General features: G+C 38.5%; 1 protein-coding gene across 20 annotated transcripts in view; it reads right to left on the bottom strand.

Moving 5' to 3' along the window:
- Positions 1 to 12280, bottom strand: part of TENM1 (teneurin transmembrane protein 1) — a 773006-nt gene that overhangs the window by 337333 nt on the left and 423393 nt on the right. For all 20 annotated transcript variants that reach the window (XM_087427630.1, XM_087427629.1, XM_087427639.1 and 17 more), the window contains one exon: positions 1849 to 2089. In XM_087427630.1, coding sequence (XP_087283756.1) covers positions 1849 to 2089 — 241 coding nt within the window. The remainder of the gene's footprint in view (positions 1 to 1848; positions 2090 to 12280) is intronic.

Raw genomic sequence — 12280 nt, 5'->3', positions numbered from 1 at the left:
CTCAACAAATGGTGTTGGGAAAACTGGATAGCCACATGCAAAAAAATGAAAGTAGACCCTTACCTTACACCATACACAAAAATTAACTCCAAATGGATTAAAGACTTGAATGTAAGACCTGAAACTGCGAAACTTCTAGAAGAAAACATAGGCAGTACGCTCTTCGACATCAGTCTTAGCAACATCTTCTCAAACACCACGTCTGACCGGGCAAGAGAAACAATATAAAAAATAAACAAATGGGACTACATCAAACTAAAAAGCTTCTGCACAGCAAAGGAAACCATCAACAAAACGAAAAGACAACCTAACAATTGGGAGAAGATATTTGCAAACCATACTTCTGATAAGGGCTTAATCTCCAAAATATATAAAGAACTCATGCATCTTACCAACAAAAACTACCAACCCAATTAAAAAATGGGCAAAGGACCTGAACAGACATTTCTCCAAAGAAGATATACAGATGGCCAACAGACACATGAAAAGATGTTCAAAATCATTAACTAGCAGGGAAATGCAAATCAAAACTACAATGAGATATCACCTGACGCCCGTCAGAATGGCTATAATTAACAAGACAGGAAACAACATGTGTTGGAGAGGATGTGGAGAGAAGGGAACTCTCATACACTGCTGGTGGGAGTGCAACCTGGTGCAGCCACTATGGAAAACAGTATGGAGATTCCTCAAAAAATCAAGGATAGAACTACCATATGATCCAGCCATCCCACTGCTGGGTATTTACCCAAAGAACTTGAAAACACCAATTTGTAAAGGCACATGCACCCCTGTGTTCATTGCAGCGTTATTCACAATAGCCAAGACTTGGAAGCAACCTAAGTGCCCATCAAGGGACGAATGGATAAAGAAGCTGTGGTATATATACACAATGGAATACTACTCAGCCATAAGAAATGATGAAATCCAGCCATTTGTGACATCATGGATGGACATTGAGGGTATAATGCAAAGTAGGGAAATAAGTCAGAGGGAGAAGGTCAAATACCGCATGATTTCCTTCATTAAGTAGTAGATAATAACAACAATAAACAAACACATAGGGACAGAGATTGGATTGGTGGTTACCAGAGGGGAAGGGGGGAGGGAGGAGGGTGAAAGGGATAATTCGGTACATGTGTGTGGTGATGGGTTGTAATTAGTATTTTGGTGGTGAACATGATGTAATCTACGCAGAAATAGAAGTACAATGATGTACACCTGAAATTTTTACAATGTTATAAAGCAATGTTACTGCAATAAAATAAAAAAGAAAAAAAAAAAAATAGAGGCAAACTTTCTTGCTCAAAAGACCAAACTTCATCCTCAAGGCAGAATCAAGTGTTAAAAATTACACATGAACTTCCAATTCATGAAGCAAATCCCTTTTTAAAATGTTTGAAGGCAACTTATTTTTTCAAAGAACGTTATAATAAATAAAACACAAACTATCGCTGTTCCTCCAATTGTATTTGGATTTTCCTGTAATATTGCAGTTTCTTAAAACGAGGGACGACTGCCTTTTACTTTGAGGATGCAATGATAGTTTAGATAATTGCTTCATTTCATACGTTTTTGTGGCTGTCTGCCTATGGGGTGTTTATGCGTCTGTGGTTTCATCTTTTCACACGCATCTGCTTTGGTCTGTGTCTGGATCTAGATGTGTGTGCCTGTGTGTGCATGTGTGCTTGTGGAGGGGTCTGCCCTTTTGCCCATGCATCTGGGTGAGTATCTCTGTGTGCATTTGTGTGTCTCTGCAGATGCCTATGGTGAAATGAGTTTCTGCACTCAGTGAAATCATCCCCTGTCAATACTTAAGTTGAGTGGGATCAATAATAGCTCAAGTACCTGGTCTCCAATGGTATGTTGCTATTCAAGACCCAGCTGTTATGCAGATGAACTGAATCCTGTGTACTGGTTGGGGGAGCTGGAGCAGCTGGGCTGGGCTGGCTGCGGGTAGTCATTGATCTCCTCTGAAGAGAGTCCGCTGCAGAGGGTGGCTTCCTGGTGCAAGTGCAGGCATGCGGAGGCGGCGGTGGTGGAGGGAGGGGTCTGAAGGTGAACTGGTTGTGTGGGCTGCTCTGCATGTCTAAAGAGGAGAGAAGAAAAACACAAAATAGAGACTTACTCTCCCACTTGGCAGTCAGGAAAACACAGCACGTCAGACTTCTCAGGATTTCAGAATAATATAACCTGTGGGTTTGGGGGAGAGTTTTAAGCTCAGTCTATCTGTAAAAATGTCACTTAACTTAGAAAAACATGTGCAGCACGCTTATGAAATGTAAAACATTCAGAGTTACATTTACATGTAAATTCTTCAGGGCTACAGCAGCTAAAAAGTAAATGAGACCGCCTCACACAATTTGTCATAGTTTCTGCTGCTGAACAAATAAATCATCAATAAGACACTAAGTTACAGTACAGAAGTGAGCCGACTTCCATCAGCTGCAAAAGTCTCACTTCGGAAAATACCAGTGGAAGGCACAAATTTGTTGCAAGGAAAATCAGTCGACACTTCAAATAAAAGTATAAGGCCACCTTCTGGCTTACCTCAGGAAAGGATGCTAGCCTGCCTACACAGGAGCAAATCCATACTTCAGAAAAACAGCTCACAAGTGTGTGACTCAACTGCATGAAACTAATCTCTTTGCCAGCCCCCAACTTAGAGTGCTGTTCATAAAAGGTAGGCTAAAAGGAGTTTGTTCAGGTTATTATATATATTTCCGTGGCCATGCAAAGCACAGTCTGCACCCCTCCCTCCTTGCCACACCTTTCTAGAAGCTCTGCCATGAAACTAGCAGCAGCTTAGGCAGCAGGGAAACAGCTTTTTCTGCCTGTTTGCAGAGGGGGCAGCCTGAGACAGCAGTCCTCAGACTTCTGTTGTTGCTATTGTTTGGTATTTTTCCACTGTTTTCCTGGCAGGCACATGTAAAGACAGTGAGTTAGAATTTGGCCCATGAGAAATACCCCAATTAAACCCCTTTGAAAAGAAATCACTATTGCAGCTGATAGCCACCTCCCTTCCACAGGAGAAACATAACAGATGTCAAATGATTTGTTGTAACACCAGCACGTTCTGGATCAACTTTGTAGACAGCATGGCTTTGTCCCACCTCCCAAATGACTGAGAGTTGAAAAGCAGAAAAATGCCAGCGGCTTTGATGCCTGGCAAAGGGCTCAGCTGGTTTGTGCTGAGACTAACTTTGCATTGGCTGGTCACACACACACACACACAAATCACTTCTTTCAATCCTTCCACCTCCTACTGGAAGTTTGAAGACATAGGCATGGTTTTCATATTTAAAAATGATACTAGTGCCCTAAGAGCATGACAAATTCTTGGCTGTGTTTTCTACTATTGGTGGTTCTCCCTTTAAAAAAACTTGCTATATGAAAAATGGAATTGTACAAAAGATAGATAGGGAAGGGAGTGGAGATGACTCATTTTATACAAAGGATTCCTTTAGATAGTCAGCTACCCTTGTATATTTAAAAGGAACTAAAATGCTTCATGAATTTTCTAAATCACCCCCATTATTCCAGGCCCAGCTCAAATCCCATATCCACTAAATAATCATCACAAGCATTTAACATGTCATTAATTTTTTTAAACCTCTGGGCTCATATTCATAACCATAACTAGAAGTGTGCTTTCCATCCTTGGGACTCGAAGAAGCATTGAAAGCTGGAACCCAAGGGACCTTGGAGATCCTCTCATTTTGCAGATGAGAAACCAATTCCCCGGCTAGCCCCGTGGCTTAGCGGTTGAGTGCGAGCGCTCCGCTACTGGCGGCCTGGGTTCGGATCCTGGGCACGCACCGACGCACCGCTTCTCCGGCCACGCTGAGGCTGCGTCCCACATAACAACAACTAGAAGGATGTGCAACTATGACATGCAACTGTCTGCTGGGGCTTTGGGGAAAAAAAGGAGGAGGATTGGCAATAGATGTTAGCTCAGAGCCGGTCTTCCTCAGCAAAAAGGGGAGGATTAGCATGGATGTTAGCTCAGGGTTGATCTTCCTCAAAAAAAAAAAAGAAAACCAATTCCCAAAGAATTGCTTGTCTAGGGACACATGGCTAGTTAGTGGCATGGCCAAGACTAGAACCCACATCTCCTGACTCTCCAGTCAGTGCTCCATTCACTGTGCTGCAGATCTCTGTATTATGAGTTCTCTAAGATTTAGAGACACAGACTTGTCCACATTTTCTGGATTTTTCACTTATGACATACCACCTTGCATGATTGGAAATGACCATAGGGATCACCTAGTTCAGCCCTCCCTCCGACCCTCTCCATTTTACAAATTAGGAACCCAAGGCTCAGAGATGTGAAGTGACTTGTTCAAAGTCATTCAACTTGTATGAATTTGCTTGCCTATGTCTGATGATTTCCAGCCCAGTAGTCTTTCAATTATACTTTTCTAGAAAATAAATATGACTCTCTTCTCTGACTTTAACATTTACTATTCTTATCATAAATTTGGCCCATGAATTTGCAATATTACAGCATTCCCTAGATATCTTATGTTTTTGTCTTACGTCCCAAAATAGACTACATGTTTTTTAGAGCAAGATCATCTTCTAATTTTCTTGTATGCCACATAACATTGAGCACAGTGCTAGGTACAGAGTAAGATCCCTAAAAGCTTTTATTGATAGAAAAGTGTTTCTCTGGTCCACGGGACCTAGAGAATCACCCTCAATGTTCCCTTAGCTCTTTCATTCCAACGTAGCCACTGGACATCTATTGGATAGTTCACAGAGCAGTAGGTTAGCTTCTTGGAGGTCTCAATGAATTCTCATGGGGAAGGACAATGATAGCTTTGAAGAGGGTGCTTAAAAAATCATGCTCCTCCAAGACATGAAAAAAGCAGCAGTGACACACTCTACCGCTATGCCATCTACATCCATGAACTTGATGACGCAAGGAAGGGAAGCAAAGGGTGGGAGTGCATAGTTAGAAGAAGAAAAGGAATCAATTTTAGGTCTTGGGTTCAGAAGATCTCCAAACGACACACGTGACATCTATTACTCTAATCAGTAGGTGTTTCTGTCACTACAGTTGTTCAAAAGAAAGAAAGTTTCTATTCAGTACAATTGTTCAAAAGAAAGAGTCATTCATTATCATCTGAATTTACTGCTTGCTGGATTTCCTCAAGATCTTTGCAACTCCCTTATTATGATGAAAAATGGTAAAAATTCTACTTCACTGAAAAGTACAATCATGGTATTATTATAACATACCATTTCTGCTGCAGGTAGAACCAGTTTGTATAGTCATTTTAATTATATATATTGATTATATACATGGAAAAATTCATATATTTTCATTATATGTACATATGTTTTGATTTATATCTATTTTATTGTGATTTTTGTTTCCACATTTTAAATATGCAGAGGTTTCCTTACTTGTTAATATTGTCTTTAAAAGCTTTCACAATATTGGATTGTTGCACTGAGTGGAATACATCTGGACCTGAAGACCTTATGAAATGCAAATGATCTCTGCTTCATTCTTTTTTTCACCTCAGGAAAAAGATGGGGAATGCACTTGTTCTCTCCCAAATGAGGTAATTTAATCCTTGGGCTCCATGAAATGGGATTTCCCAACATTAAACACTAATGAAAAATACATTAGGCTTCAGTATCAGGAGCTCTAGAACACCAATTCCAAGGGGTTAAGAGTCACAAGCACTCACTTCCAAATGTATCTGGCAACCATACATTTCTGCACCCAAGAGAGAGGCAAGGGAGAAGGAGGGAGTAGTGATTATGCAAATGTGGGTATCCAGACATACTTATAAAGCTTTCTGAAAGTAAATTAAGTTTTCAGATGGAAAGGTCTAATTCACATAATATACTTGGATAAGCCAGTTTCAGGTTTAAGGTCCTAAAATAGCTTGGGAAGAAAATCTCTTGGGGGGGAAATTCCTCCAAACTGTATCCAAGGCATTTTAGGTGTGGCAGAGCCGTTAACAGAAGTAGAAGCCTTCAGAAAAAACATTGCCCTTGTTTCCGAAAGGTAAGTGGGAGAAGAAAGTTCCATGCATAGCTTTTTCTTTTTTCTCTTTTTTGCCAGTAATCTTTATTTTGGATCATGCGCTAGAGAAACTTTTCACCAGAAATTAGAATATCTCTGCTCAGAACACTGCATGGGAACTTATTTAGGTATCTATAATGATGCTTTGCCCCTTATGTTTCATTAACACATACAGTCAGTTCAGCTATAAGGTGATGTTTGCATTGCTAAAATTCACTGCACTATGCAAAATAATGCATGGGAAAAAGGCTTATGGGTAAAAAGGGCTGGGCACAAGACTTGAAGTTTGCTTGTGAAAGGGGGTATCAGAAGGGTGGCAACTTGTGAGTTATTGTGACATGGTGGAAGTAGGGTTATTTGAATCAGACAGACAAGTTTTAACACCAGATGTGGATGGGCAAAGCTGCTAACTCATGTGGTGAACTAAGATAGCTGGTGGGTGATTCAGGTATATGCACGTGTGCATTTTGTGTATTCCTCTGCAGCTCATTCTACTGTATGCAATTTTCTGCATTTACCTAGTTTTTTTTTTTTTTTTTTTTTTGTGAGGAAGATCAGCCCTGAGCTAACATCCATGCCAATCTTCCTCTTTTTGCTGAGGGAGATGGGCCCTGAGCTAACATCTATTGCCAATCCTCCTCCTTTTTTTTTTCCTTTTCTCCCCAAAGCCCCAGTAGATAGTTGTATGTCATAGCTGCACATCCTTCTAGTTGCTGTATGTGGGACGCGGCCTCAGCATGGCCAGACAAGCGGTGTGTCGGTTCGCGCCCGGGATCCGAACCCGGGCTGCCAGTAGCAGAGCGCGTGCACTTAACCGCTAAGCCACGGGGCCCCCGGGGCCCCCCTAGTATTTTTAACAGATGGAATCGCACATATGCAAACGCGAAATTTGTATTACATTCAAATTGTTCTCAAATATACCAATAGCATGGGAACAAATTAATGTTTCCAAAACAAGTGTTGCAGCAGAACTGACTGTACATGCAAAATAACTTTCTGTAGGTGTTAAAAATATATTGTCATTAATATGGTAATGCCAAATAGATAATTTTTCCTGAAAAACTTGACCGAAGTAGACACGTGCCTAGTTTTCCCTAGATCTGTGTACTCAGGAGATCATTCTTTTCTGTGGTGACGCTATGACAATACCCCTCAAAATATATTTTCTCCCAAAGTTACTATGCAGTGTATGTTGCCAAACAGGGCACATATATTCCTATACCTTTAGAAAAAGGTCACAGGGACTCAGAAAACATGTCTGCACTTCCTGGCCTTAGTCTGTGTTTCATTACCCCATTGGCCAAAGGGGATATAGCTCCACAATACTTTGTCTGCAACTCTGGAATTGAAAAATTCCTGAAAACCAAGTTTTGTTCTAATTTATTTGGTGACAAAACCTGATCTGAACTGATATGAGGATATTTATGGTCTTGATTTCATTTGGTGAATTTTCATACAAATAATTAGCTGCAGAAATACTGATGCATTTTATTAAGGGGTGCTGGTCCACATCCCAATCTGGATGTTACAGAATATACAGTATGTGCATGGCATTACCTTGGTAAACTCTGGAAAAAAATCTAAATTTTGAAACAAGTAGATCCCAAAGATTTTTGGAGAAGGGATTAAGGGCCTGTATTAGTATTTAACCACCTCTCTGAACTCTTATGAGGCAATATTAATTAATGCTTATGAAGACTTTGGTAATCTACATGAGCAAAGAACATCAGGGCACCAAGGGTTATTGCCATAACTACTGACGTCAAGTCTCTTGAGGCCAATTATAAGCCTTTGTTTCCTTGGATTGCTTTTCTGAGCTGTTCTCCCTCCTAGGCAGGAGAGGAGATTAAAAAAACAGGTTTAAAAGAAAGAAGAGAGGTTTCTTATTAATATTAACTATTACTACTAATTCTAAATGTATATTACTACTTGTCACAAGGAGCTTTCAGAACGGGTGAGGTAGTTTATAAATTCAAATATTATGGCTAATATCCATTAACTTGATAGTGCTCAATGATCATGAAATGAGTCTTAAGTATATCTTGCTGTGGACATTTCTGTTCTCAACCTTATAATTATTTTTAGAGGCTCAAAGAATATAAAGGCATGAAAATGGGTTTTCAGAAGAAAACTAAGTAAACAAGTATGACATCACTTTTCTGGCTCAAATAATACTGCTTTAATATTAATACACCAACAGCCTTTAACAAAAGCAGATTCATTCGTCAAATAAACCATTAGATTGAGAACAAAAATAAAGTCTATTAAATAGCTAATGTTTAATAGATGTTTGTATGTGTGTATGGGCATGTGTATGAGCGAGACACAGACAACAACAGAAAGAGGTAGAAGGAGAGCGAAACAGAGAGGAGAATTCACAATTAAAGCAGATGATTGCAGGAGGAATCACAGAAGCTCTGAGGGAAGGCTAACAATAAATTATAATATTTTCCAGTTGACATGGTTTCAATATGGGTCTGGATTACTGCACTCTGCATGGCTCCCCAGCCCTGTGATACTATGTACTATCTTTGAGATTGTGAAGTACATCCCTTCAAAGACTTTGAATGGTCCTCTCACTAAGCCAGCAAGTAAGAGTATGCTCTATTAATTCTTGTCAGTTAGGTTGCTCTTTGTTACAACCACTAGAAGTAAAGGTCAACACTGAAGCACCTACAATCCTTTGACATGTTTGTGCTGAAACACATATTTGCACTTCAGTCTCTCCATAAACTGATGCTTATCTTCAAAGGATATGCTGGTCTACCTTCAGAAATTCTAGACTTTCTGTTTTCTAGGTCTCATTAATCCGTTTTCCTGTTTTTCGATGTGTTGTAAAAGCAAAACAATGAGGCAGAAATCCACAAGGCAGCCCTTTCCCAACCTATTTCTCCCTGTCTCTGTATATAGGGGGAATCCACCTGTGCTGTGCACTGTATTGGCTTTACATAGTGCAATTAGCCTATCTTAGGCATAATAGTCAATATTTCTGCCAATAAGTGGCTGGTTTGTTAACTCAATCAACTCTCTAACATAGATTAAGACAAACAAACTAGGACTTACAACCAAGAAAAAAAGAAAGGACTGTGGCTAAATGCTGTTTTGCTTAAATTATTGAAGTAAATGTTCAAACTACCTAATTTTCTTGGTTGTGAAAATACAGGATGGTTATATCTTTGCTTATATTTTCAGAGTAGTTTGGCAATGTTAAAAAAAAAAGAAGAATGAAGCCAATACATTTGTTACCTACTCATTTTCCTAGGAATGGTAAAGAGCTCTACTTTATGGTACAATTTGGAATTTTAAATGCCAAATTCTAAATATTAATATATGGTATTAACTAACAATTAAAATTAGTGGTTGGCCAAAGCCTTTTTCACTATAGTCTTGAAGGAAACTCTATTATCCATTATGTACCATGAAACATGAAATAGATAATTGCCCTGTTTTATCTTATGCTGACAATGATGCTGTGACTTCCATTATTAGGCAGTGAAGTATATCAAAAAGAAAATATAAAAAAGTAATGATCCTTAAAAGTTCATATTTAGTTTATACTCAAACTAAAGTTGTATGTAGGTATTTCAATTATTTTCAATCCCCAAGTTCATTATTTATTTGTAAGTAGGCAATGGAGGGTTATGAATTAATTGACAGTGAATCATTTAATAAATTAGCTATTAACAGATATTCTAGAATTTTACTGAGTTTTCATTTTCAGAGCTTCATTTTTATTAGACTATTACAAATGGTCACCCTATATTTGTTCAAAAAGCAATAGATGAAAATCATTCTGTTATTTATGAAAATGGAACTCTGAATGTTTGAAGCACAAATCAAGAAAACATTATGACTGTGTCTAAAGCTCTAAGAAAAATATTTTTCAAATTACCGTATGTTAAATAATGAGGGAGAACTATATCAAGAGTAATGATAAACAAAAAGCAAAAGATAAAAAATCCTAGAGGATAAAAACAAAGCATGGACAACTAGGGAAGGCTGCAGAAGGTTAAGGTTTTAGCTCCTCCACTTCAAACCTTTCTTCTCAAATAGTGAAGAAAAAGGACTGCTCATTAATACCACCATCTAACCAACATTATTTGGCTATTTGGTGAGAAAGTTCCCCCATACCCTGTAGGTGGTCCCCTCCAGCACAACTTTAAGAACAAAGGGGACCTGTGGACACCAGTGGAGTGGTGAAGAGGAATTCCAGTATCTGTTCTTGGGGATTGAATGGGTAAATGGCCCCCATCTGGGACAATGGGAAGAGGTGGCACTGTTACAGCAGTATTCACAAGACCCAGACGATTCTCAAATCTCACCCACGTTGTGCTGCAGTTCAGCAGTTCTCAGCTACAGGATCCAAACATACCAATGTTTTGCAATCACTTGTTACTACAAGAGAGGGCTGAAATTCACAGACGATTTATTTTAAAAATGGTAGATGAGAGTGGATTCAAGGTGATATCTCTAATAGTGCCACTCTCACTGAGTTGCATTTAAATGTGCTTTCCTGGATGAGTGAGAAAGGGGTGGGGCTTCAACCCGTGCTAGGAACTAGTACAACTCTGATCCCATAAACCATTTTAATAGCTGATTTTCATATCCACAGGCTTGTAAAATGATGTTATGCATATCATGTGGATGATGAAAGTTTGGTTATTCCTCCCCAAAAAAAGAAAATGGGGAAGATTGGGGAAAAAACCTTGGCATTCTCACAGGAGTGTTTTACACATGTACATGTTATTCCAATGTGTTGGGGCCGAAAAATTGAGAATTGTGATCTTGATGGCTGATGGTGGAACACTACTGGTTGCCATCAACCAGACAGCCTGACATCTTTTGGGTAACCGAGGGAGTTTCCTAAGAGATATGAGCTGGGAAGTGACAGTTCTGTAGGAAGGTGAGAGTAAGTTTTATTTCCCCTCTTGCATTCAAGCTATGAATCTACTTGTGTTATACCAGGTTTCTAGATTTGAATCATCTTGATATCTCCCACTGCTTAGCCCATAACTTTATTCAATACAACTTTATAATTTTATTTGCAAATTTAATTAATTTGAATGAATTCAAAATTTTAAAGTCTAAATTCAACCAAGTTTATTTTATAAAAAAGAACAATTATAGTAACTATGGTTGGAGAGAATGTTTTATGATGCCAAATATCTTATTTGATTTAATTCTTCACATTTCTACCAGCTGTTTTGGCATTGTGTCGGCAAAGCCCGTATCTGAAGTTTTCTGCTTGAAATGTTCATTGATTAATTCCTTCATTATTACAAATTTTCATTTTCTTGTTTTTCAACACGTTATTTTAGTGAGAAGTTAAATAGAGCTATTTTTTGGAGAGGTGCCAACATTAAGAACTATTGCTAAGCCTGCCTTATAAACTTTGCTTATGCTAAGCTATGCATATTTAACTCATTTTATTTTTCCTTCAAAATGTGATTCATTCCCTCAATTACATTACTGTTTATCTCCCTGGACTCCCTCCAATTTAACTAGGTCTTTATGGTTCCCCAAACAAAATGCAACATTCTGGATGAACATCACCCAGAATACAAAAAAGTTACCTGACAAATTCTTCTGTAATGATGCCTTTTCACATGTAGCCTCAAATTATGTATAGATTGCACTTGAGACTTCATTAACTGGAAGATGGCTAATGAAGTTATGAGAAGGCAGCTCAATTAGGAAATATACTGATATATTGATATAGATGTGTCTGCTAGTAGATCAAGCAAAATGCCCATCAAAATAAGCAAATTAGTGGATGGAATCTACTGATATAATCTTAGAGTAGAGTGAACTGGTGAATTCTGACAGGTTCCTTCCCACTCCCACCCATTGAGATTTAATGTATAGATGCCTTAGGAAAACCAAAAAATTAGCTTGTCTCAAGGGGAAGAAAGTCAGTCTGCATAAACAGAAAGAAAAATGAGAACATGTGTTGAGAAAACTATAAATATATAAGACTGCAGTAATAAATATAAATGGTAATCCTAGAAATTAAGAAAATATTTCATAGGTAGTGATTGATAAGTGTTCCCTTTAAGAAAGTATCTTAAGCAACTTAATTCTTAGTTAAGGTCATTTAAGTAACATTTCAAATGGTACTCTGGGGAAATATTTTACGTATGATAGATGAGACGCTGAGAGGGACAGAGCATTAAACACACATTGCTTCTGTGAAGCAGTTTTCAAAGCGACCTCTTGTAGTGCTTGAAATCAGTGAAC

The sequence above is a fragment of the Ceratotherium simum genome, chromosome X (assembly GCF_057802395.1).
Source record: "Ceratotherium simum simum isolate JZ-2026a chromosome X, ASM5780239v1, whole genome shotgun sequence".
Classification (NCBI taxonomy): domain Eukaryota; kingdom Metazoa; phylum Chordata; class Mammalia; order Perissodactyla; family Rhinocerotidae; genus Ceratotherium; species Ceratotherium simum.
This window is presented reverse-complemented; position numbering and strand designations above follow the sequence as displayed.